The sequence below is a fragment of the Hyperoodon ampullatus genome (assembly GCF_949752795.1).
Source record: "Hyperoodon ampullatus genome assembly, chromosome: 15".
Lineage (NCBI taxonomy): Eukaryota > Metazoa > Chordata > Mammalia > Artiodactyla > Ziphiidae > Hyperoodon > Hyperoodon ampullatus.
The window spans coordinates 68,847,322-68,874,424 of NC_136928.1; the positions used below are offsets into that span (position 1 = coordinate 68,847,322).

At 38.9% G+C, this 27,103-nt stretch overlaps 1 protein-coding gene across 2 annotated transcripts in view; it reads left to right on the forward strand.

The window, feature by feature from the left end:
• ASXL2 (ASXL transcriptional regulator 2) overlaps nucleotides 1-8,668 on the forward strand; it is a gene marked incomplete at its 5' end in the record, with an annotated part of 122,091 nt that extends 113,423 nt beyond the window's left edge. For both annotated transcript variants that reach the window (XM_079721236.1, XM_079721237.1), the window contains 2 exons: nucleotides 1,882-2,599; nucleotides 6,136-8,668. In XM_079721236.1, the coding sequence (XP_079577362.1) occupies nucleotides 1,882-2,599; nucleotides 6,136-8,619 (3,202 nt within the window). In that variant the 3' untranslated portion in view covers nucleotides 8,620-8,668. The remainder of the gene's footprint in view (nucleotides 1-1,881; nucleotides 2,600-6,135) is intronic.
• Between the last annotated feature and the right edge of the window lie 18,435 nt (nucleotides 8,669-27,103).

The following is a 27,103-nucleotide window of genomic DNA, read 5'->3' on the forward strand; positions in this document are numbered from 1 at the left end:
CATGTGGAATCTTAGTTCCCTAACCAGGGATCAAACCTGTGTCCCCTCCATTGTAAGGCACATTCTTTACCACTGGACCGCCAGGGAAGTCCCAGTCCTTGACTCTTAATTAACACATTACCATTGTAGATGGTGTGGTTTCTTTTTTTTTATTTAAAAAAAAAATTTTATTATCTTTAATTAGAGTCCTTACTTTGAATAGATTGGTTTTTCTTCCAGTAACTTTATAGTATATAAGAATGCTGAAGTTCTATACATTTTTTATTGTAGTCAGTTATCCCACAATAGGATAACTTATCCAGAATCACTAAGGAATCCTGTAATATGGACCATTGTATTCAATGTGTAATTAAACAGCCTTTCTTCTGTAGAAGGCACTGGGAGATATTCATAGCTGAATCAAGGTACAGACCCTTTTCTCAAGGGGCTATAGTCTGAGTCAGTTTTTTTCCTAACAAAAAAAGTCTTAATGGGGAGATTTCCCCTGTGTTCTAGTGGTTAGGACTCGGTGCTTTCACTGCTGTGGCCCAGGTTCAATCCCTGGTCAGGGAGCTAAGGTCCCACAAGCCATGCGGTGCAGCCAAAAAAAAATATCTTAATGGGGACACTTAAATAGATGACAGTGGAGCTGTATTGTTTGAAATAGAATTGAACACCCGGAGTTTTAATTGTCTTATTAGCCTCCCTTCCTACCTAATGGCAGCCTTTAAGGATGCTCCATAACCATCGCTTGAGAACGAATGGCTCTTTTCCTTATCTCTGTGTAGTGTTCATTGATCCCCTTCATGGTCATTTCAGAGGTGATTCTTAATGAGATGAAGAGCGCCGTACACCAATTTTTCTACCTTCTTGGTATGAGCTTTGAGCTTTTCTACAGAAACGAGGGTGAATACATTTAGACCGTCATTATAGGTAGCAGTTATTCCATAAATATTGTTCATTCCCTCCTTATAAGATGGAGCATTACAGCCATTCTTGGGTCTTTCTGTTTTTAGCTATTACTTTTTGCCAGCTTTTTGGAAGGACTATATTTGATTACTGTCCAGATTTGTCCTTAGCCATTCCATCTCAGGGGTGCAGTACTGATTATTGAAGTCACCAAAGAGGGCTGTCTTGTTCTTGCTTGTTGTAGGAGGAGTCTTTAGTGACCCCTACAGGGTAGCCTAGCTCTTAGCCAGGCCACACTGTGGAAGTCTCACTTGGTCTTCACTCCCAGGATAGCTCAGAGGCACTTGATCTCAGAATTTTAGAGCTATACCGAGTGAAATTTAAACAGGCTTTCCAAAAACTCCGAGTTCTCGTTTTCAACCTCTAGTGAATATTGACAGCCAGATCTCCTACTGTCTCCTCTGGGTCCCTTAGATTTCTTGGGCCAGCCTTTCTACAGGTACTGCAGAGTAGAGCTGATCACAGTCCAAACCCACAATCCCAGGGTACATGGGTCTTTGTCTTCTTTAACTTCTCTGTGGGTAGTCTGTGATCCATGCCTCTAGGCAATGTAGCCCCTTTGTAAGCAGAAGTAATAATAATAATTAACGTTATATTGAGCTTTTATTAGGTGCTAGGTGCTATTGTAAGTACTTTACATGCATTAATTTAGTTACTCATAATAGCAACACAATGTACAATTAAAGAAACTGAGATACAGAAGGCTAGTCACTTACTTATTACATGGATAGTAGGTATCAGAGCTAGGATTTGAATCCAGGCACTCTGGCTCCAGACCCTTCACTAATATTAATAATAGTGAAGATGATATATGAAAATTACCTACTAAGTGTCACAGGTTCTTCTACGCATTGCCATACACCATTATCTCATAATATATTCAATAACATAGGCCATTTCTCAACTACAGTATTTCTTTCTTCCACCTTTTAGTTCTGGCCTGAGCCTTGAAGATTCAAAGAAATTGACAGCTTCACCCAACGATCCCAAAGTAAAGAAAACCCCAGCTGAGCAACCAAAATCCATGCTTCCTTCAGAGGCCTCTCCCGTCAGTATAGTCTCAGTAATTCCCCAGTTAGTGTCTAAAGAAGAAGTACTGCAACTGCCATCACCAGTCAGAAAAGAAGAGCATGAAAGCCAAGATAAGATGCAGCCAAACTCCAAATCCCCAGAGCCCCTACTTTCCTCAGCTACCAATACAAATGAGCTTAGCAGTGTTCCTCCCATCAAGTGCCCAAAGGATGAGGCTCTCTTGGAGCAAAAGCCAGTTGCCTCTGCTGAACAGGAGTCTGAGAAAGAGAATCATCTCACTACAACTTCAAATTATAACAAAAATGAAATCCAAGAAGCTTTAGTTACATCCCTGAGCAAACCCAAGAGCCCTGGGGTAGAAACAATAGTAGTGAAGCCCATAGGAGAAGCAGGTCTACAGGAGACCACTATGAAAGAGCCTCCATCAACTCTGGCTGATCACAGCCCAGAAAGCCTCAAGAGGAAATCTTCTGTCACCCAAGAAGAGGCCCCTACAAGCTGGGAGAAAAGACCACGTGTCACTGAGAATCGCCAGCACCAGCAGCCATTTCAAGTCTCCCCACAGCCCTTTCTCAGTAGAGGGGACAGGTTCCAGGTGCGGAAAGTACCACCTCTCAAGGTAAGAGAGCGGGAAGAATTGAAAAAGAAAGATGGTCTGAACACTAAGTTTTTGGTTGTACCTACTAAGTTTCAAATATTTGTGGTATTTCTTAATGCAGAAGCAGTTGTATATATTTGATATGCATGTAACTGTGGTCATACACGAGTAAAATTATTAAGAAACAGGCATTTAGAACTGCATCCTTATATGTATACATATAGCTGATTCACTTTGTTCTACAGCAGAAACTAAGACAACATTGTAAAGCAATTATATTCCAATAAAAAAAAATCATAAAAGAACTGCGTCCTCACAGATCTTTTTTGGGGTTTGAATACTTATTCAGATATCTGAATATCTAATGCATTCCACCTCCACCCACACCCCTGCTGGCTACTCTTGTATTTTAAGACAGTTACGGAGAGTATTTTGTCTCATGTGACAAAATAATAAGTATAATAATAAATAGGAGGAGGTCATTGATGTGATTAAGAGATCACATCTTTGTATCGAGCCATGATATTTGACACTTTATTGACTGGAGACGTATTATGGCCACAGGCATTAGTTTCTACAAAAATCCCCAGTCAGTAATGTGTTAATTATTGTTGCCATAACTGATTTGATGTTCTGAGAGCCTGGAACTACCTTTTAGTTCCAACCTTTTAAAGGAAATGTGTGTGGCTGCCATGAGTCACCACTGGTCACTTGAGGGACCTTAGTAAGATGGAATAGCCTTGCTAAGCTCTGCTGCTTAGGATATGTGATTAACTTGTGTTTTAGCCCTATGTTGCTGCATACCAGATCTTTTAAATTGCTATAGCAGTGTCACTACCTTAGTATGTACTTGGGCTTGTGCCTAATATCAGTTTGCAGTTCATTCTTCATTTTATTAATAGTATTTATTAACACTGTTGTGTCTACTATGAACCCAGGCACTGGGTAGCATTCATTCACATTAGAATATAAGTAAAAAAAAAAAAAAATAATAAGCCAAATAGAAATACTTTTTTCCCTTTTTTATTCAACTTAGACTAACCAAAGTCCTACCTGGAAATATCCCTTGGAAACACTCAGTTACTAGTACTTGACCTGTTTCATGCACTGTGAGACTTGTCTCTCTCATTTTGCATCATAATAGTATGATGTTCTTCATCACTTTTTAATTTTAAGATTTGTGATTTCAGCATTTAGGAATTTCTCCTTTTTTCTTTTTTTTTTTGATATTTTTCTACCATTAGCATACACTGTCGTGCTTTGCTAGAGATTCTGAGTTTTATGATAATCACTTGTATTCTTCTTATAAAAATATGAGAAACCTTTCTTTAATGCATGTCAATTAGAACTTATCTCTAAACCTGAGAGCTGAGTTATAGTCTAGGTTTTACTTTATATAAATGACACTGGGTAAGAACCATCATTTCTATTTCCTCATCTTTGCTAATCCAAAGAGACTCTACACTGAAAACTTAAATCCATTGTGACCAAGCTAATGTTATTTAACTTCTTTCCTTTCTTTTACTTCTTCCTCATTTCCCCAAAAACTTTCCACCAGAAGTTGCTTTAGTAACTCTCTTACCTTAGACCCTATCTCAAATCCCATTTTCTTAGACAAAGCTTAATGTAATTTATAACAGAACAAAATCTTTTAAACAAAACTTAAATAGAAAAACAAAATTTGAATTTTATTACAAATGTTATATATGTATATGTGTATAAAATTATATATGCACATATATCTATTTTATATATGTATATCTATAATATAAAATCTGTACATATATGTATATAGAGAGATGGGCAACTCATACAGACATTATGTATTTTCCATTCAGTATACAATTATAACAGAAAGAATCTAATTCCTTTGCTATACCAGGGTAGGGCTTCTCAATAAGTTAAATTGTTGAATTGTTATCAGTGCCTAGAAAGCTTGTGTGGTTTTTGTACTTAAAAAAAACTATAACATCTCATTTATTCTACATAAACGGGTAATAGGACTAGTTACATAAATAACTGAAAATTCTCATTTTTAAGCATTAAAACTTTTTATTTTAACCACTCTTAAGGATTGTCCTTATTTAATCAACATGTTATTAATGATATTCAGTCATTATGATAGGTGTCCTTTATTGTGCTGGATATGTTGTTATTCTCAAGATTATTCTAATGTAAGGTTGCTTGTTCCCTATATATGATTCCCCTGCACAACTGTGCTTTTTACTTTCTACTTTTAAATTTTCTAGTTTTATCTGTTTTCCCCCTATTAGTTGTCTCTTCTAGATGGTATTACCAAGGGGCAACAGTTGCTTCTTTCTTACTCTGGGCAGCTTCTAAAATACTGTTTGCAGTTGGATGTAAAGTATATTTCAGCTTTAAGAGAGAGATTGAGTGTATCTCATGGTGAGAAATATGTGGGCTTTGTGACAGGTGTTACAGAATCCTAGAGGTCTAACTTCTGAATGACAGAGAATTCTTCAGGACTACTGACCTTTTTAGAAATGGGTATTGCAGATAATGAAAAATCTTCAGTGACTTTATTAGTCTCAATTTAAGGAGTTCCAGAAAGATGACATGCATTTTCTTAGAGCTCAGCGGCTTAATATGTTTTTAATTACATGTCCTAGGACATCTGTAACAGTTATTTGCTCTTTTAAATTCCGCCAACTATTAGAAAGGCCCAGATACTGGTTCATTCTACTTAATTCCAGTAGCTTTCAAAGTATTGTTTTGAACAGGAGTCAGATTCCTTTCAGGTATAATATTTTATGATATGAAAATCAGTAGTTTCAAACCTAATGATGCATCAGAATCTCGTAAGAAGCTTTTTAGAAATGCATTTTTTCTCTAGGAGTTCTAATTTGTAATTTTAGGGACAGGACTGAGAGGATGTATATTTTTGAAAAGCTCCACAAATAAGTATAATGCCAGCAGGGGGTGAGAATGACTTTGGTTAACATTACAGACATTATATACATACCCCGTCATGTGGGTGGGCAGAGTGGATCACACACTGTCTTCCTTCCGGTGCAGTTGAGAAGCCTCTGTAATTTGAGATAATTCAGCCTATGTGCCTAGCTGTGCAAGTGTGCGTGTGTAAAAGAGAAGAGAACAAGAATTTTCCTCTGGACCTCGGTAGTAAAGCCAAGAAGCAAAAGGCAGTAGTGGTGTGCTACTGCTTTATTTCTTCTGTTTCTGTCTTCTCGCTTTTACACACATTTTAAAATGTAGATACCATAGAAAGGTCTCTATCTTAAATGATCAGCTGTTATGAGTAGTTGTGACATTAAGAGAGAGCTGTGTTGTAAGAAGAGGTTTGAGGCTTTGGGGTGGGAGCGGATGTCGAGGGAGGGGAGTACTTGGCACCAGTAGAGGAGGTGAAAGGATCCTGGAGACAAACCTGTGTGGCTGTCCCCGTGGTTTGGTCTCTTAGTCACAGACTTCCCGTCCTTGTCGTAGGGTTCACCCTACTCAGAATTTGTTTTAATGAAGTTTGGTTGCTCTTACAAATGAAAACTAAGCTCTGTTGTTTTTTTCCCCCCTAATTCTTTCAGATCCCGGTCTCCAGAATCTCCCCCATGCCGTTTCCTACATCGCAGGTCTCTCCCAGGGCTCGTTTTCCAATCTCCATCACTAGTCCTAACAGAACAGGAGCCAGAACTCTCGCAGACATCAAAGCAAAAGCCCAGCTGGTCAAAGCACAGAGGGCAGCAGCTGCTGCTGCAGCCGCAGCTGCTGCAGCCGCCTCAGTTGGAGGGACCATTCCAGGACCTGGCCCAGGGGGCGGACAAGGTCCAGGAGAGGGGGCTGAAAGGAGAACTGCTAGAGGAGGGAGTCCAGACTCAAACAGAGTCAGTGAAACTGGAAAGGGCCCCACACTGGAACTGGCAGGAACTGGAAGCAGGGGAGGTACGAGAGAGCTTTTACCCTGTGGTCCAGAGACTCAGCCCCAATCTGAGACCAAGACCCCAGGCCAGGCACAGTCTCACAGTCTCTCTGGAGCACAACTACAGCAAACCTCCTCAGTGCCTCCACCGTCTGCCATCAGTGGAGCGTGCTCAAGTGTCCCGTCACCAGCCCACGCTAACACACCCCCACCAGCTTTAGGGAAAGTAAGCAATGAAAAACTGAATCCCACCAGGGCGGCAGCCACGGTGGCCTCTCTTAGCCACCCACAAGGGCCCAGTAATGGTAGGCAGGAGAAGACACCTCCTACTCCAGCAGATCCTGCTCTAATCGCAGGTGCCTCACCTGTTCATTTTGCAGTCGATGGCACAGTTGAGCCCAAAGCAGGTTCTAGTAAGAATACACCAAACCCTCCAGCCTCCGCAGAGATAAGTGCTAGTGCTTCAGTGGAGATGGCTCCCTCCCCTTTAACATCTTTATTAACAACAGCCTCCTTAGAGAAGCTTCCTGTACCCCAGGTCGTTGTAACCATAGCACCTACTGGATCAGCTCCATCCTCGAGCACTTTGCCAGCAGCTTCTAGCCTTAAAACCCCAGGAGCTTCTTCAAATATGAATGGACCCATTTCAAGGCCAAGCTCTAATATCCCTGCTAATAATCCTTTGGTAACTCAGCTGCTGCAAGGCAAAGATGTTCCCCTGGAGCAAATTCTGCCTAAACCTCTCACCAAAGTTGAAATGAAAACTGTTCCACTAACTACAAAAGAGGAAAAGGGGATGATGATAGGAGCACTCGCAGGTACCAGCGTAACAGAAAATAGCACCAGAGAGGAAGTTAATGAGAGACAGTCCCATCCAGCTACACAGCAACTGGGTAAAAGTTTGCAAAGTAAGCAGCTCCCCCAGGTTCCAAGACCCCTTCAGCTCTTTTCAGGTAAGGATCTAAGGGACGCTGGCATTGACACACACCAATACCAAGAAGGACTAAGTAAAGCAACCCAAGATCAGATCCTTCAGACACTCATCCAGAGGGTTCGGAGGCAGAATGTTCTCTCGTTTGTGCAGCCCTCCCAGTTCAACTTCGCTCACTCAGGTTTCCAGTTAGAGGACATCTCCACAAGCCAGAGGTTTATGCTGGGTTTTGCTGGCAGAAGGACATCCAAGCCTGCAATGGCAGGTCACTACTTACTTAACATTTCCACCTATGGCCGGGGTTCAGAGAGCCTTAGGAGGACCCATTCTGTAAACCCCGAAGACCGATTTTGTCTAAGCAGCCCCACTGAGGCCTTGAAGATGGGATATACAGATTGTAAAAATGCAGCAGGAGATAGTAGCAGTGGTAAAGAAGATGATACTGATGAGGAAAGTTCTGGTGATGAGCAAGAATCTGTCGTGGTGAAGGAGGAGCCGCAGGCTTCCCAGAGTTCTGGCAAGTGTGAAGCAAGTTCAGGACCCCACGGTAGAGAAACCCTGTCCACCAGTGATTGTTCAGCTAAAAAGAATGTGAAGGCAGAGATGCCAGTGCCTGAGAAGACCACTTTAAGCAAGGAAAATTACCTGTTCACTAGAGGCCAAACATTTGATGAGAAGACCCTAGCTAGAGATTTTATTCAGGCAGCACAGAAGCAGATGGCTCACGCAGTGAGAGGTAAGACCGTGCGGAGCAGCCCTGAGCTTTTCAATTCTACTGCTCTTCCTCTACCTGCAGACAGTCCTACCCGTCCGTCTCTACTCCTTCCACCACTGCAAACCCCAAAGCTGTATGGAAGCCCCACACAGATTGGGCCAAGCTACAGAGGCATGATCAACGTCTCCACCTCATCGGACATGGACCATAACTCTGCTGTACCGGGGATGCCTGACTGTAGCCAGGTATCTAGCAATGTCGGTGATGTCATGTCCTTTTCAGTGACTGTCACAGCCATCCCTGCTAGCCAAGCTATGAATCCCAGCAACCACGGCCAGACCATTCCTGTTCAGGCCTTTCCTGAAGAGAACAGCATAGAGGACACACCTTCGAAATGTTACTGCCGATTGAAAGCCATGATCATGTGCAAGGGGTGTGGAGCCTTCTGCCACGATGATTGCATTGGCCCCTCCAAACTGTGTGTCTCCTGCCTTGTCGTTCGGTAATGAGACTAGAAGGAGAACACGCTGTAAAGAAGGCAGGAAGGGGGAAGGGTTGACAGGTGTGGCTTTTGTGTTCTTTTGGAATCAGAAATAAACTAGGTTTCAGTTGTCTTAAGAGACAAGTGTTACTTAATCAGGAATACAGAGTACAGATCTTACATTTTAGAGGAAAAGCACCTTGTATAGTAAGCCCAAGTCCAGCAAGACTTTGTGAATTTGTGACAAGTTTGCACTTACAAAATCATGTAAATATGTCACATCTTGTTTTAACATTTTTCCAGGTGTTTAGGTAATGTATTACTTTGACTTCAGATTGATGTTCCACTTCATGTGACTTTGACAAGTTTAATGCCGTGCATGGTGAAAGGAAGCGATTTTCCTTCCGCCCTTTCTTAAGAGGCTAGGGAAAGAAAGGAGTGAGGGAATGGTCTGAAGAAGTGACCACTCATGTTGATTATGTCTTGACTGTCTGACTGCAGGCTTTACATAGGTTACTCAGCCTTCGCAGGATTTGGATTCAGGGTTTACTCAGTCCCTTTACCTTAGATGGAACCTTCTCAAGTTCAAATTTTTGATAAGGTATTCATTTCACAGGCAGTACTTCAGACTCTGAAAATTCTGACTTGGTTCTTGGCTTCCATAAACCAGTACTATTGCCAGGCACTCTGCTTGCAGTTTGTGGATCCCTGGTGTTCCCTAATCCCACTCCCTCCATGAAAAGTTTGCCTCGCTGGGCCCCTTGGGTTACCATCACCTGTGCAGGGCAGTAATTCCAGCAATAATCTCCGAGGATTTAGTCATTTGTGGGAGCTTACAAACAAGTTTGAAATACTAGTATAAAATTAACAGAAAAGTGTTAGTGATAGGGCGATTTGAACTATGTGTTTTGTTGGGTAAGCAGAGTAAAGGTGCAGAAACTGTTGAACTGAACATAAAGAACTTTGGAAAACAATTTTAACACTAGAAACAAAGTAGCCCCTCTCATCCTCTTCTCTCCCAACCTGTTACCTAATGTTGTACAGTCAGCTGTTGCTACAGGTAGAAAAACTCATTAATACCACATTTGCCCATTCTGTTAAACCTGTTTTGACCTCCCAGGCATCTGAGGAATATGGGAGTAATCTTATATATTACTCTGAACATACACGTGTGCATGCGCACACACACACCATAAAAGTCAGACACTTTTCCTGTTTTAGAAAACATGTCCCCTTCCTTGGACTACTGCTCTCTATGCACTAGAAATTTCTAATGTAAAGGGGCTTTAGTGAATGACTTAGGGAACATCTAGAAAGGAAAAGAAATCAGCTGCAAATTTTTATTGTTTGTTTTTGTTTATTCTTTTTCGTTTCCTTTTTGTTGAATCCTGTCTCTAGTGACTAAAGAATTTTTGAGTACATACATTTAGGTCATGGTTAAAGAACATTAAAATAAATCTACAATTTACCAGAATTCGGTATTAAAAAGTTGGGGATTGTCAATGTGCATCATTTGCATATTGATTTCAAATCTCCTAATTTCATGTATGTAAAGGACATATATTAGTGCAACCTAGTGCAGTCATAGTTGTACTTAATATTCAGGATGTGATATATACAAAATGCAGAACAGTTTTTTGTTCGGGCCTCTCACTGTTGTGGCCTCTCCTGTTGCAGAGCACAGGCTCCGGACGCGCAGGCTCAGCGGCCGTGGCTCACGGGCCCAGCCGCTCTGCGGCATGTGGGATCTTCCTGGACCGGGCCACGAACCCGTGTCCTCTGCATCGGCAGGCGGACTCTCAACCACTGTGCCACCAGGGAAGCCCCCTGCAGAACAGTTTGAACTCGTTAACCAAGTCACATTCCAGATTAGGGGCAAGTAGGCAGTAGTAATCTTAGCTTTGCACCCATTCTGCTACCCACCCCTCCCTACCTCACATCCTGCATTATACATACACTCTTTTAATACTTTCAAACCCCATAAGAAACTACTCTATTTTTTTGTATGTTTCTGAGTTTTTTGTGGCCCAAAGCAAATATAGGATTAATATCTGTGTTCTAGTTTCAACCAAGATAATTTGATGTCCTTCTAACTTCCCTTTTTCTTCCAGCACACACATAACTAAGAGGTAAGAAATCTGTAAGGATCCAGGGATAAGGAGCAAGTTCTCCAACCAATAACCAGTAGGAGTCAGAAACCATGGTTCTGTTCCCAAACTTTCAGTGCCCTGGGTAATCCCAGGGGGTGTTAAAAAGACCTATTGCTAGTTAAAACTCTCCATTCCCAGCTTCCTCACTCCCCACTTGAGTGGCAGGACTGAGGGGTGGTCTGCCTGCCGGAAGTGGTTGACTGTTTCAGAACCGACCCCACGGTGAGCACAAGTAACCAGTTTGGATTTTCAAAATGATTTTTCTTCTTCACACCTTTCCTATCATAGAAAGTCTCTCCTCCATGGTTCTCTTAATCTGAGGATGGACAGACTAACCAGGAAAGGAGGAAAGGCATCAGGGATTTTCAAGTCCATTTAGAGAGCAAACCATATCGTGCCTATTCATCTTGACCCAGGCTCTTGCAGATAGGTCCTAAGCATTACTATTCACCAGATTCTCTTTACAAATAATACCCAGCTAATAAAATATTCACTAAATCGTCAACTAGGTACACTGCCTCACTCTTGACTAAATGAGAGAATAGTTAGATTCTCTTAGATTGGTAGAAAATTGAATGCAATCTATTTATCAGTTGGTTTCAGAACGGTTTCACATAGAAGGTCATTCATCTTGTGCTGACTGAGCTGAGAAGAAAAAAGAAAAATTACAATCTGGCCCTTTTGAAAATGAAGCAGTAGGAACAAGAAAACCTTTAAATTATTAGAATATGGTATTCCAGTACCTTTAAAGCAGTTTTTATCTTAGGTTTTCAGTTACTTTAACTTTCAATTCAGTCTGAAATGTTTCTAATAAGTGCTAAGCTTATTTTTATGGTATTAAGTTGCACTATTTCCAGTGACTAGTCAGGCATTATGCCTGATGCTTATGCCTCCAGGGTATGCTTCTCAAGCCTTCAGATAACCTTCCACTTCAGGTCACCTTGGGGAGGTGGCATTAACAATATATCATCTCAGTCTTACTTGGGAATGTTCTAAGTTGTCTAGTAGAGAAGACTCCCTAAATTTTAAAGAATTTTTATTAAAATTCTCCATCCTATTAAACAGAAAATAAAGCCAAATAACCTGGAGTTGTTTGCCCTACGTAACCCCTGTGTTGAAGATACTGAAGCTGTCTGTGGTACCCCATGTAACATCTTTAAGAATAAGGTCTGGCAGATGGGAAATTTTTCTTGGGGCAGGGGAAGCATACTTATATGGGCTGGGAAAGCACACAGTGTAGATATTTTAGGAGTTATCACAGATTTAAATAAATAGCCAAAGGAGGACGTCATTGCCTTCCAGGTGAAGGCATAAATTCGTACATTAATAATTGGACCGTTTACCATCCTAATTGCTCTTATTGCCTTTCTTCACCTAAGAGTCCATAAAGAACTCTTGGGTGAAATTATTTGTTATAATGAGGGGGTCTTCTCTGGTCATTACATCACTGTTTGTTTCTAGAGCTCATTGTCCGTAAGCAGTACCAGGGTTGTTTTCTCTGTGACCTACAGATTTCACAGCGAGGAGAGAAAAGTCTCCCTTTTGCATTACAACAATGTGCTAAGTAAGAAAACTTGGCCAAGGGTAGTTTGCAGCTCAATTTATAGAATAGTCCAAAGAGACTCCGAGAAACATGATGATAGGCAGGGATCTTTCCTACCGTGTTTCAATACCTACATAACCTATTGAAAGAGAACAATAGGTAAAACAGTTCCTAAAGTTGGAAGTAAGACCTTCATAGATTCTTGGTTACTTATTTTTTTTAATGCTTTACATTTGATACAACTATTAAAGATCAATTTTAAAAATAGCTTTCCAGTAATATATTTTAAGTAATATATATTTTAATATCTATGTAAAAAGTGACAGTGGGAGACTTTGAATTTCTCATAGAAGGTATGTTTAATGTAGGGCCTCACTGTTAAGGCACAAATTATTTCAAAGGAAGTTACTCTAAAGACACTCAGATTATTTCCAAAAAAATGCAATAAGGGGAAGAGTTTTGGAGTTTATTTTTTATTTTAAAAGAAAATTGACTTATTTACCACAAGCTATTTTTTTTTCCTTCTGGCTAAAAGGTTTGTACAGACTGGTTTGGTAAATGCTAAACTTTTGTGTCTTTTGCCTTTTTAAAGGAATTGTTAACATTGGAATTGAGGGTATGTACAGAGAAGTTGGTGTCAACACCATTTAAAAAGTCATATTTTTTCACAAATATAGAAAAATCATTTTACATAAGAATTTTAAGTATTTGCAATAAATATATGTATATAGATTGTATGTATTCATATATTCTTATTTTTCATTTTATTATTAAGTAAAAGATAATTAAAGTGGAAATAAAAACTTTGGAGTTTTCGGTGCATCTTGAGGTCTGACATACATGTGAAAGTGGTGTGGGTAAGGACCCTCAGTTGTTGCCTTATACTACTATTGGAAGATTACCAACAGATTGCATAGAAGATAGTAAAATGAGGAATTTGGTGATAAATCAGGGTAGCGTATTTCTTTCAAAACTCTAGTAAAAATATTAAATTCTCCTAATATGTCTGTCTCTGTGCTTTCACCCTTGAACTGTTCTCTCTCCTAACCACCTAATGTTACTGGGAAAGTAAAAACAAAACAAAACACAGTGCATTGTTTTTTAATGTGCCCATTGTTTGCTTCTAAGACAAAGAATGGCTAGAAAATATCTCGGGGTGGGGGGGGGGGCGCGGGAATAGGTTTTCCTTTCTCCACAGTAGTTAATAATTCATTAGCAAACATTCACTTCCACCACCTTCCAGGCCGTAGGGTTTATGTGAAGAAATAATATCGTGAAGATAATAGAAAACTTTTTTTCTGTTTCCCTTCTTTGAGAAGTGAGTTTTGTAGCCAGTTTTCTGTCCTTCCCAATTGATCTGGAGATAGAAGGGCTAAGAGAACTTGAATGTTGATCTCCCTAATGTTAGGAAGGGTGTTTATGGAAATGAGGACTGAGCCAAGCGTTAGGAGAGGTTAACCATACCTAGAGATGATCGAATCCTGCTGTCCACGAGAAGTCATTTTGTGATTGTAAATATTTCGTTTTAGGATATGATTGAGGAAGCAAAAGGATACCTAGATTGTCTTTGGGAATAAAGGCGTATAGCCCGTTCTTTAAAAGTGAATAATATATAGCTTTATTGGTGACCGGAAAGGAAATAAGGTCAGAGTTTGAAGAATATCTTAATGATCCATGAAACACTTTTAATTGTAGTTCACTAGTTCTCCCCATAATTGCTCAGTTGTGGTTATTTTAACTGATAAAAACAGCAATTTTTGGAAATTAGTAAGGATACTTAAGAATGCTTCCCGCTCCCCCCGCCCCCCATAAGGCCACGCTCTGTGGCATGCAGGATCTTAGTTCCCCGTCCAGGAATAGAACCCGTGCCCCCTGCATTGGGAGCACAGAGTCCTAACCACTGCACCACCAGGGAAGTCCCAAGAATGTTTTTTAAAAGACAGCCTTATTATTTTTCAAAAATTGAAAATTCAAACATAGGGCTGCCCAAAGACATTGAAAATAGTTTAGATGTCTAAGAGAACAGCACTAAGTCTTTGCTAAAAATACACTATTTCTAAAGGAAAAATTTTAAGTCTCAGGGAACATCTGCATCCTCATAATTCCCATATATGGTAGATACGAATGAAGGTGAAATATTTAAATGTGTGTGAACCAGTTCATGATGACTGTTTACAAAGACCACCCCCCCCCCAATTTCTAATATGTACTTACTGTTATTTATTCCTACCTCATAGGAAGTAAAATTCATATTCAGGTAATGACATAGGACCCTAAGGTATAGTTGGACTGCAGTTAAAGGAGAAAGAGCAGTACATCACGACACAGCTTCAACTTGGATCCCCAGCTTTCCTTTATTTACATCACAGAGTCTTAGAAACCTGTGTTCATTGCTTTTAACACTAGTTGACCAAGAGTGGTCTTCACAAATCAAATTTCGCATGTTTCTAGTTCTTGTACATAAATCATGTTATTCACTAATTCAAATACCTTTTGAACATCTACGTGCTAAGCGCTGTGCTAAGGTTCTTGTTAAACAAAGGTAAAGAAAAGCAGTCATGTAAGTTGTAAAAGTTCTTCCTAAAAGTAGTAACCATACAGCACATGTCTAGTTCACAGCTCAAGGAGTGATATATGCTATGTTATTTCCCAAGACGTGTTGGAAGTTTAAGAGTAAATGAACTATGAAATAGAAGCATTTGAGGCACTTGGCAAAAACATGAAGAAAGAAAAGAAAGGCATTGCCCCTACATGAAATTACAGTGTGGAATTGAGGAGCCAGGTTGATAACATTTACCTTTTTTTGACAACTGTCACTGGAAGATCTAGAGATTAATCAGAATTTCAAGGAATCTTTTGGTAATACCTAAATTGAGAAAATCAGGCCGAAAACAATCCCTTTCAAAATGAATACTGTTCAGTATGTCAGTAAAGGTGCTTAATCTTATGTTCAATTAACCCTTTAAAATAACAATTTGGTAAATAATGCAGCTTTCCTGTCAAACCCAAAATAAGCTAAAGGGAATAAAAAAAACATAACCTTGATTTTCATCTTATAGACTGGTGAGAAGGAAGTTTATTCATTTAAAATTGTTAGAGATATTTCATCCCCCTTTTCCCTCCATAATGGATAAAATTACTGTTCTTTTTATTCTAATATTGTAGAATTGACTTTTTTTTTTTTTCCTTTCTACTTCTAAGTCACAGAACTTGAATTAAAAGAGGCTTCAGCCGGACACTACCCCTTATAAAGTGGCCTAAATCCTAATTCTTTAAGACTTTCTGGTAGAAAGGTTTTAAAAGGATAAATGAATATATTTTGTCAGTGCTTATTATTGAACTTTCCTTACCTGGGTTACTGGATTTGCAACTTGAATTCTGTATTCCAAAATATCCATGTTCACCTTTTAGTCAAAAAGTTATGAGGTGTATTCCACCATGTAATACAGTCTCAACTCTGTCCAGGAACTAGGAGGGCGGATATCCTGTGTTTTCCTTATACTTAGTGACATTAAACAGAAAATTGGGTTTCTTTCATAGGGACTGTATAAACTAAGGAATCTCTATACCTCTGTGTATCTTTCAGTCTTAACCTAAAAAGGGAATCCCTACAAAGGTTTCCTTATAACAAAAAGGACAGACTAAACCTGGAAGAGAGAGATGATGAGCTGTGGAGATGGGCTGTGACTAGATAGTGGGTTGTCCTGAAGAATAACTGCAAACTCAACTTTCCTGGTTCTTCAAGCTCAAAAGAAACTAAAGGGAATTTTTAAAATCCTGACTTTCATCTTGACTGCAAAACCTATCGAGTGCCTAGGAGAGAAGAAAGGTAAACCCAAGACTGGATTTAAGATAGATTTAAGTAAACTTGGAATTATTCTTATCCTTTTACCGAATTTTTTTTTTTTAAGTTTTGGGTTCCCATAATGTAATGAATTGCCATGAGTGGAACATGGAATTTGATTTGAGTCATTTTGTGGGCTAAGTAATAGTTTTCTGTTGAACTCTATTGTCTATCTAGTGACAGCTTTTGCCACTGCTCAGGACTTAGGAGTGTGCACCTGTGTCTAAGTGACAGAGACATTGGCTCATAAATACTATATTAAACCAACTTGAGTCAGCACTTTATTAACTTTAATCATGGATCCTCTTTTTAAATACTTAATATTTAAAATTCAGATTAGCCCAATAAGAAAGCAATGCATTGAATGTCAAAATGTCTGAAGATAACTATTATTTTACACACAGTCTATGTCCTTCCTACGGAAAGTGTGGTACATAAAATTTTACATTTCTTGGGTCAGTTCTTTTCAAAACACTAGTGTCTAGTGTTTTCAGATACCTGGAGCTTGGGAATGCTAGAGTTGGACTTGGACCCCAAGTCAGCAGTTGTTTTCATTTTAGGTTTTCAGGCATAGCAATTTGAAGTGACCCCAACTGAACCTATATGTAATCACTTTGAACAAGCTTTAAATTAATGAAACTCTTCCAGAGTCTCAAATTTGGTCACCTGCTTGTTGCATAAGGAGACAGATTCTGGGCTGGGAAGGACCTGACAATTTGTTCTCTGATAATAAACTACTGATTGAAGAGCAAGTTTGTTATTAGAGACTTCACGAAATTTCTAGAACCCATGAAAGCTCTAGAGTACATGATAAGTGAAACTCTAGAAATTAAAAACCTTTCTCTTAGCCATAAGTGCTATGACCTATTTTTTTTAAACCCGTCTTAATTCTGTGACTCATTGCATCATACCTTAAGAGAAATCAGAATGGAAGAAATGACCTTATGTTGGTCTTACTTTAAAATCTTTGTGCACATAGGCCTTAGCACTTTGACAGATAAAGCTCTGCCTTTTAGCTCCTTCTCACTCTTGTCTTTATTCTTCCCACTTTTAGACTGTTCCTTTTATTGGTCGTATAAAACTACCTTCAGAATTGAATGTATAATAATGTTTCTGCACATGGACAAACTGTATTTTAACGACTCATTTTATGTGTAATAAAGGCATACAGTTTTACTCCAGTGACTGTGCCTTTTCTTTTCCAAAGAAACCAGATACCATATTGAATGACTTACCTGCTTGTTTCCCCTTCCCCTGTACCTGATTGCACAGTTGTCCCTGGGTCCTGGCTAAATTTGGGTACTACAGAGAATGCCAGTCTCTTCAGGCAACACGCAGAGAGTTAAAGAACTCAGCATGAGCCATAAAGAGGGAATGTATTTCAAAAATTAAAAGGACACCTATACTACAAAGCTACAGTAATCAAAACAGTGTGGTAATGGCATAAAGACAGACATAGAGGTAAATGGAATAGAATGGAAAGCCCAGAAATGAACCCTCAAATATGTGGTCAAATGATTTTTGACAATGGTGCCAAGAGAAGTCAATGAGGAAAGGGCAGTCTTTTCAGTAAATGTTGGGAAAATCTGATATCCACATGCAAGAGAATAAAATTGGACCCTTCCTCTACACCATATATAAAAACTAACTCAAATGGATCAAAGACCTAAGAGCTAAAACTCTTAAAAGAAAACAGGGAAATCTTCATAATTGGATTTGAAAATGATTTCTTGGATATGATGCCAAAAGCACAGGCAACAAAAGAAAAAATAAATTGGATTTTATTAAAAATTAAAAACCTGTGCATCAAAGGCCATTATCAACAGTGAAAAGGCAACCCACAGAACGGGAGAAAATATCAGTATTTGCAAATATTTCATATATTTAATTTAAAAAATCAGTATTCAAAATATATAAGAAATTCCTACAATCCAACAACCAATTTAAAAAGTACTTGAATAAAGGACTTCAGTAAAGGACTTGGATAAATCTCCAAAAGACACATACAGGTGGCCAGTAAGCACATGAAAAGATGCTCAACATCACTAATCACTAAGGAAATGCAAATCAAAGCCACAATGAGATACAACTTCAGACACATTAGGATAGCTATATTGATCATCAAAAAATAAAACAATGTCAGCAAGGATGTAGAAAAATTGAATGCTTGTGCATTGCTGGTGGAAATGTAAATAGGTGCAACCACTGTGGAAAACAGTTTGCTTCTCAAAACAACTAAACGGAAGTACCTTATGATCCAGCAATTTCTGGATATACACCCAAAAGAAATGAAAGCAGGAACAGATATTTGTACACCAATGTTCATAGCAACATTATTCGCAAGAGCTAAAAGGGGAAACAATACGAATGGATAAATAATGTGGTATATACATATGAGGATATTATTCAACCTTAAAAAGGAACAAAATCCTGACACAAAATACAACATGGATGAACCTTGACATTATGCTCAGTGAAATAAGCCAGACATAAAAGGACAAATACTGTATGATTCCACTTATATGAGGTACCTAGAATAGTCAGATTCCTAGAGACAGAAAGTAGAATGGTGGTTGCCAGGGAATAAAGGTAGAGGGGGATGGGGAGTTAGTGTTTAAAGTTCTGGAGATGGATGGTAGTGATGTTGCATAACAATGTGAATGTACTTAATGCCAACTGTACACTTAAAAATGGTTAAAACGGTAAATTTTAATGTGTATTTTACCACAATAGAAAACAAAAGCAAAAGGAAACTCAAAGTGGTTAGAGAAGTAAAACTTGTGAGACATTTTCTGAACAACATGAGAATGCTTTTTGTTTTATAAATTTATTTATTATTTTTGGCTGTGAAGGGTTTTCATTGCTGCGCGTGGGCTTTCTCTAGTTGCAGGGAGCGGGGGCTACTCTTCGTTGCGGTGCGTGGGCTTCTCATTGCGGTGGCTTCTCTTGTTGTGGAGCACAGGCTCTAGGCGCGCAGGCTCAGTAGTCACAGCATGTGGGCTCAGTAGTTGTGGCTTGTGGGCTCTAGAGCACAGGCTCAGTAGTGGTGACGCATGGACTTAGTTGCTCTGCAGCATGTGGGATCTTCCCAGATCAGGGCTCGAACCCATGTCCCCTGCATTGGCAGGCGGGTTCTTAACCACTGCACCACCAGGGAAGTCCCAAGAATATTTATTCTTAAAACGTTTTAAGGAAATAAAGAATGTAAGTTCCACCAATGGAGTTAAAAAAGACCCTGTAGCACTAGAGAAACTAGTGATGACCTTAGAAGAAGCCATGTATCTTTGAAGGAAGCAAAGCTCTTGGAGCCCACCCTGTGCAATGACTCAGAACAGTGTCCTTGGACCGAAGAAGTCACAGCTGAGAATAGAACCAAGTACAACCAGGAACCCAGACTTAGTACAACTAGTACAACCAGGAACCCAAAATGTATCATCAGTGCTGAAGGTTACCAGGAATTGATGACAACAAGAAGCAAGCACTTTTAAAAATAAGCAAAACTATTAACCATCCTCCTCTGACATATTAAGCAATTCTAGTGAAGAGTAGAATTCTTGTAGTGGACATCTTTTGTTGATCTGAGAGGCAAAAAGCTACTTCATTTTTTAAATGTGCGCTTTAAAACTTTTTAGTGAAGTCAAATACCTCTCTATGTGAGCTAGTTCTGTTTCTTTGTGAATTGTCTCAACAGGACTTCCCTCAAGTTTCCTATTAGAGTGTTCCACTAAAAAGAATTTTTTAATGGAGGTATAGTTGATTCACCATATATTAGTTTCAGGTGAACAACATTAATTCAAAATGTTTACAGATTATACTCCATTTAAAGTTATCAAATATTGGCTATATTCCCTGTGCTGTACAATATATCCTTGTAGCTTAGAGTGTTCCATATTTTCCTCAGTAAGTGTTCTTCATATAATAAGGATATTAATTTTTGCAATGTTTGTTGCACATATTTTTCCTAGTTTCATGTCCCCCATTCTTCTTTATAGTCTGTTTTGCCATACAGAAACATTTAAATTTTCTGTAATTAAATTGATCATTTTCCTTAAAGACTTTTCTTTTCATGATGTGCTTAAGAAGCCTTTTAACAATACATTTTTTGTAAAAAATTTAACCCCTGCTTTTTTTCCCTAGTCCTCCTACTGTTTAAATTTTTTTAGCAGTTCTATTAAAGTATGACTGATATATAACAAACAGTACATATTTAAAGCATACAGTGTGATAAGTTTTGACATATTTTACCACCACAATCAAGATTATGAACACAGTTGTCACCTCTACAATTTCCTTGTGCTTCTTTGTAGTCCCTCCAGCCCTGCTGACACCATCCCCAGGCAACCACTGATCTTTCAGTCACTACAAATTAGTTTGCATCTTCAAGAATTTTATACAAATGGAATGATACAGTATGTTTTTGTTTGTTTTGTTTTTGTTTTTTGGCTGCACTGCGTGGCATGTGGGATCTTAGTTCCCCGACCAGGGATTGAACCCAGGCCCTTGGCAGTAAGAGTGCAGAGTCCTAACCACTGACCCACCATGGAATTCACAGTATGTATTTTTTACTGCTTGGCTTCTTTCACTCAGTACAGTTATTTTGACATTCATCTGTGTTGTCACCTGTATGAGTAGTCCATTTCTGTTTATTGCTGAGTAGTATTCTATTGTGTGGATGCACTATAGTTTGTTTATCCATTTACCTGTCAGTGGACATCTGAGTTGTTTCTAGTGTTCGGCTATTACAAATATAGCCACTGTGAACATTTATGTACAACTCTTTTCTCTTGGGCAAATACGTAGGAGTGGAACGGCAGGACAATATGGTAGGTGTTATGTTTAGCTTTTTAAGAAGCTGCAAAACTATTAATATTTTCCGAAGTGATTGTAGTACTATTTTAAATCCCCACCAATGGTATGAGAGATCTAGTTTCTCCATATCCTCATCAACATTTGGGTCAGTATTTTAAATTTTAGCCATTTTAATAAGTGTGTAGTGTTATCTTTCTAATGACTAATGTTGTGGAACATCTTTTTATGTGCTTATTTGTCAGCCATATACCTTTTTCCATGAAGTGTCAGTTCAACTCTTTTGCCCGTTTTTCCAATTATTTTATTTAGTCCTTTGATTTCCATATGAATTATAGAATCGGATGTCAGTTTCTATACAAACAGCATTTTGATTAGGATTGTATTTATGATATACATCAATTTAGAGAGAATTGAGATCTTAACAGTATTTCACCATCAACCCATTATTCCATTTATTTATATGTTCTTTAGTTTCTCTCAGCAATGTCTTATAGGTTTCAGTAAATAAGTCTTTTGTATCTTTTGTCAGATTTAACCCTACTTTAAAAAAATTTTAATGATACTGTAAGTGGCAATTAAAAATTTTTTCAATTTAAAAATTCAACACAATTTTTGAGTATCATTTGGTAGATATGATGAAATGATAATTGATGGAAAACATTCAATTTATATTTTTATGCTGATTTTGTATTCTACCTTGCTAAACTCACTTATTAGTTTTATTGTCACTTATTAGCTTCTTTGTACATTCCATCAGATTATAGATGACTGTTATCTCCAAAGACAAAAAGTTTTATTCCGGATAACCTTTCTTGTTCTTACCTGACCTCACTGGCTAGAACCCGTAGTACAATATAAAATAGAAATGGTGAGAGTGGAAATCCTTTTTCCTTATCTTACAGAGAAAGCATTTAGTATTTCATATTAAGTATGATGTTAGCTAAAGTTTTTTCCTAGGTGCCCTTCACCAGGCTAAGGATGTTCCCTTTCATTACCTGCCAAGAGTTGGGGTTTTTTGTTTTGTTTTTTTTTAAATCAGGAATGGATGTTGGATTTTGTCAAATGCCTTTTCTTCATTTATTGATTTGATATGGGTTTTCTTTTTCAGTTTGTTAATATGATGAATTACATTGATTGACATCAGAAAATTCAACCAGCTTTGGATTCATTGATTTTCTCTATTGGTTCTCTGTTTTCTTTTTCATTGATTTCCACTCTGATACTTATTATTATGTTTCATTTCCTCTGCTTATTTTAGGCTTAATTTGTTCTTTTTTGTCTAATGTCTTAATATGGAAGCTGATGTCATTAATTCAAGAATTTTCTTTCTTTATAATGTGTTTAGTACTATAAATTTCCCAAGTACTGCTTTAGTAGCATTCCAACAATTCTGATATGTTGTTGTTTTATTTCTCTGCAGTTCAAAATACTTTCTAATTTTGATTTTGATTTCTTCTTTGACCAATGTGTAATTTAGAGGTGTGTTATCTAGTTTCAAGATATTTGAAGGCTTTTCAGATATCAACCTCTTATAGATTTCTATTTTAATTCCATTGTAGTCAGAGAACATACTTTGTGTGACTTGAATCCTTCCAAATCTATTAAGACTTGTTTTATGGCTCATAGCATTCTATGTATTTTTGAAAAGAAAAATGTGTATTCTGCTGCCATTCGGGTAGTGTACCATAAATTTCAATTAAGTCAATTTGGTTGAAAAAGTCCATATTTTTACTGATTTTTCTGTCTGCTTGCTCTATCAATTATTGAGAGAGGAATATTGAAAATTTCAACTACAGTGGTAGATTTCTCTCTCCTTGCAGTTCTTTCAGTTATTGATTCATATATTTTTTAATAAACTTTTTTTAGAAGAGTTTTAGGGTTACAGCAAAACTGAAGGGAAAGTACAGAGAGTTAACATATACCCACAACCTCCCTACCCACCAACTACCAACATCCCACACCAGAGTGGTATATTTATTAAAATCAGTTGAAACATCATATCACCCAATGTCCATAGTTTACATTAGTGTTGTACTTCTATGAGTTTTGACAAATGTATGATGACATGTATCAACCATTATAGTGTAGTACAAAGTGGTCTCACTGCCCTAAAAATCCTGTGTACTCTACCTAGCCCTCCCTCCCGCCCTCCCCCCAACTCCTGGCAAACACTGATCTTTTTTATTGTCTCCATCGTTTTGCCTTTTCCAGAATGTTGTGTAGTTGGAATCATAGTGTATGTAGCCTTTTCAGATTGCCTTCTTTCAGTAACATGCATTTAAGTTTCCTCCATGTCTTTTATAAAATTTCTTTATCCACTCATGCATTGATGGACAGTTAGGTTGCTTCCATATCTTTGCTATTGTAAATAACGTTGCAATGAACTTGGGGGTGCATATGTTCAAGTTAGTGTTTTTGTTTTCTTTGGATAAATATCAAGAATTGGCATTGCTGGATCATATGGTAGTTCTATTTTAAAATTTTTGAGGAACCTCCATATGGTTTTCCATAGTGGCTGCACGAGTTTACATTCCCACCAACAGTGCATTCCTCACCAACACTTGTTATTTATTGTTTTTAATAATAGCCATTCTAACAGGTGTGAAGTGATATCTAATTGTGGCTTTGCCCTGCATTTCCCTGATGATTAGTGATGCTGAGCATCTTTTCACGTACCTGTTGGCCATCTGTATGTCTTCTTTGGAAAAATATCTATTCAGATCTTCTGCCCAGTTTTTTTTTTTTTTTTTTTTTTTTTTTTTTGCAGTACATGGGCCTCTCACTGTTGTGGCCTCTCCCGTTGTGGAGCACAGGCTCCGGATGCGCAGGCTCAGCGGCCATGGCTCACGGGCCCAGCCGCTCCACGGCATGTGGGATCCTCCCAGACCGGGGCACGAACCCGTGTCCCCTGCATCAGCAGGCGGACTCTCAACCACTGCGCCACCAGGGAAGCCCATCTGCCCAGTTTTTAATAAGGTTGTTTGTTTTCTTGCTATTGAGTTGTATGAATTCTTTATATATTTTAGATATTAACCCCTTATCAGATATATGATTTACAAATATTTTCAACTATTCAGTAGGTTGCCTTTTCAGTTTGTTGATGATTTCCTTTGCTGTGCAGAAGCTTTTTAGTTTGATGTAATGAACTTTAAAAAAAAGTCTAGGGCTTCCCTGGTGGCGCAGTGGTTGAGAGTCCGCCTACCGATGCAGGGGACACGGGTTCGTGCCCCAGTCCGGGAGGATCCCACATGCCGCAGAGCGGCTGGGCCCGTGAGCCATGGCCGCTGAGCCTGCGCCTCCGGAGCCTGTGCCCCGCAACGGGAGAGGCCACAACAGTGAGAGGCCCGTGTAATGCAAAAAAAAAAAAAGTCTAGTTTGAAACACAAAGCTGAGCTGTAACTTCTTTGTTTTAGCCAGTGTCCATGCTTCTCTTTCCTAGGGCAATAAGCTTCAATCTCCTTGTTTGACTGAAAGGTGCCAGGGGTGGGGGGAGGGTGTAAGCTGAGTTACTGAGAAGGGTTAGTACATTATTATCCAGTAACTCTGGATTGCATGTATGAATTAGATTGAAGAAGAACTTCAAAACAATGAGATACAGGGGATTGAATGGAAGTCCATCCATGTGTATGTTGTAATGGGAATTTTATGACAGGGGTGAACTGGAGGAAAAAAAAAACAATTATAGATCTCAGTCTTCTTTTTCAGTTCTGCATAGTAGGTGTTCAGTAAATCTATGTTGAATTAAATAGAATTCTTCATTTGCAATTTAAAACTTTCTTTTACATTTGAGAGATGGAGAAATAAAACAAAACAAGAAGGGGAAGGAAGGTTTTTTAAAAGTCTTATCAGTAAGAGGGAAGAGTTAAATAATTTCAAATTATATTAAAATTATTAAATTTAAAAAGCTGAAGGGATAAATAAAGGCATATCAATGTTACATACTCTTTTAAGTGTACTTGTTGGGAATTTTAAAAATGCTCTTTTAAACATCACCTCTCCTCAATTTATTTGCAAATATGTATTTTAGACAATTAGATACATAGTGCAACTTTTCTGTTTACTGAATCAATTTTTCTCTATTTTAATATTTTATCACAAATAGTAATATTTGCAATCAAATATCTATTGAGCATTAACCATGTGCTTGAGGACTGGGAAAGAGTGGTCCCAGAGAGAAGGACGGGAGAGAAGATTATGGCGAATGTACTTCATAAGTATGACAGAACCTCACATGTCAAAGTTAAGTGGGCTCTGATCCTCTGTAAAGGGGGACATCTGGGCGCTTCTGTTATTCATGGCAATACCTCCATCCGTGTCACACATCTACAATTCATAAAGTGCTTTAAGAAATTTATCCCATTTCATCTTCATCACGCTCCTGTGAGGAAGAGATTATCATGTTTATTTAACATACAAAAATCTGAGGGCCAGAGGAGATAAAGGTCCTCAGTCATACAGAGTCTGCATGGCAGAGTTGTGCTGGGAACCCCGGTTTCCTGAATTCTGGACGCCAGCGGCACCGCCATCACGCTTCTGTGACGGGAGGAGCATGCCCTGCCATGGCTGTGGCCAGCCTACTTGATTTTGTTCCCCTTCTGGTACTGCCGTCTCCTAGGGAGGAGTCCCAGGCTCCTCCAGGGGAAAGAAAGCTCTGCAATTTGGCTAAATACAGCCTGGGAGAGGCTGCATCTCATTTGGACTAATTATCTTGTCACCCATCAGAAGAACAAAGAGTGAAGAATTTTCAGGCCTCATCATTCCCCCGTTCCTCTCCCCAGCTGGGGCTTCCATGTAAAAGGCCTGACCTCGGGCCTGGAGGAGCAGACGTGCGAGCTGACTGAGGATTGTCAGATTGCCCTGAGGGAGACCAAGGCGATGACGAGACTGCCTCAGTCTCCGGCACAATGGCTCTATTGAGACCTGGAAGCAGGCTGGCCTGGTGAGAGCGCCCTCAGTCCTGGAAATGCCCGGATGAGGGACAAAGAGCAAGGAGAGGAGGCCCTTGGTGAACCATGCAGCCTGACGTCAGCTTCGTGCTCCACTGATACCCATTTTGCAAAGCTCGCCTTGTTCCTCCATCTAACCAACACTTACATGCTGTGTGCAAGGCATGTGGGGAGTTTATTAAATATCATGCCGTAAGGAAGCCAGAAGATACTCTCACTGAGTCCCTAAGAGTTGAACTGAAAACCAAAGTTAGAGAAATTCAAAAGAAGGAAAGTACTTTGGTCAAGATATGTGCTTACATCATTAAGGTTTGGGGTAAAGAAGAGTTTCATTATTGAAGGCCAATGGGGCAAGTCTAAGCAATGAAATATTGTCTCAGTGTAGCTTTGATTAAAGTCTTATTTATATTAGGGAAGTGCTATAGAACACATGGCATCAGCCAGTGACAAAATTTTTTAAATGAAGAATGACGCTTAATAGAACACAAAATCCTGTTCACCACCAGTACTACAAATGATTCTGGTTAAGTTACTTTCTGTTGTGGATGACTTTATGATAGAGGCATAACATCTGTGGGTGGGCTCAAACAAACTGTTACATCCGAGAATCTGGACCAGCACATCTAACATCTGAAACAAGTTCCAAGTAAAACACTGCACTGGAAAAAAAATGTTTTGCACATTTCAGATCAGATATTTGCACATTTTAAACTCAAATTTCATTTCTAAGAAAAGGCGTGTAGCTCATTCAGCCAATGGGATGTGAAATACAGAGTTCAAAGGTTTTACGTCACAGTTTGAGTCATCATCCAACCCATCTGAGTGGGGACATGAGTCATACATCCAGCCTGTGGCTGGTACTGACTAGTGGATATTCAAACTTCATCATCAACAACAACAGTATGCATTTACTGACAATCTACTCTGATAAGGTGAATGAGCATGAAAAAAATAGTCTTGAATTTCACAAACACATTCTAGCTTCTCTTCAGAGGGTTATACTGCTTCACCACAGGATTCTGCTTCAGAACCCAGCTGTGAGACAGGAGATCCCGCCTCTACCCAGAAGCTGGAGGAGAGGGAAGTAGGCTAGAATCCAATGCAGTGCTTCTGGAAAGCAGTATAGAAGGCAAAGAAGTAAACAGAGTTGGGGAACCAGGGCTCTTGAAGCCAGGAAATTTAAGACTAGCCCTTTCCATTCTTTCTGTGCTTGTTCT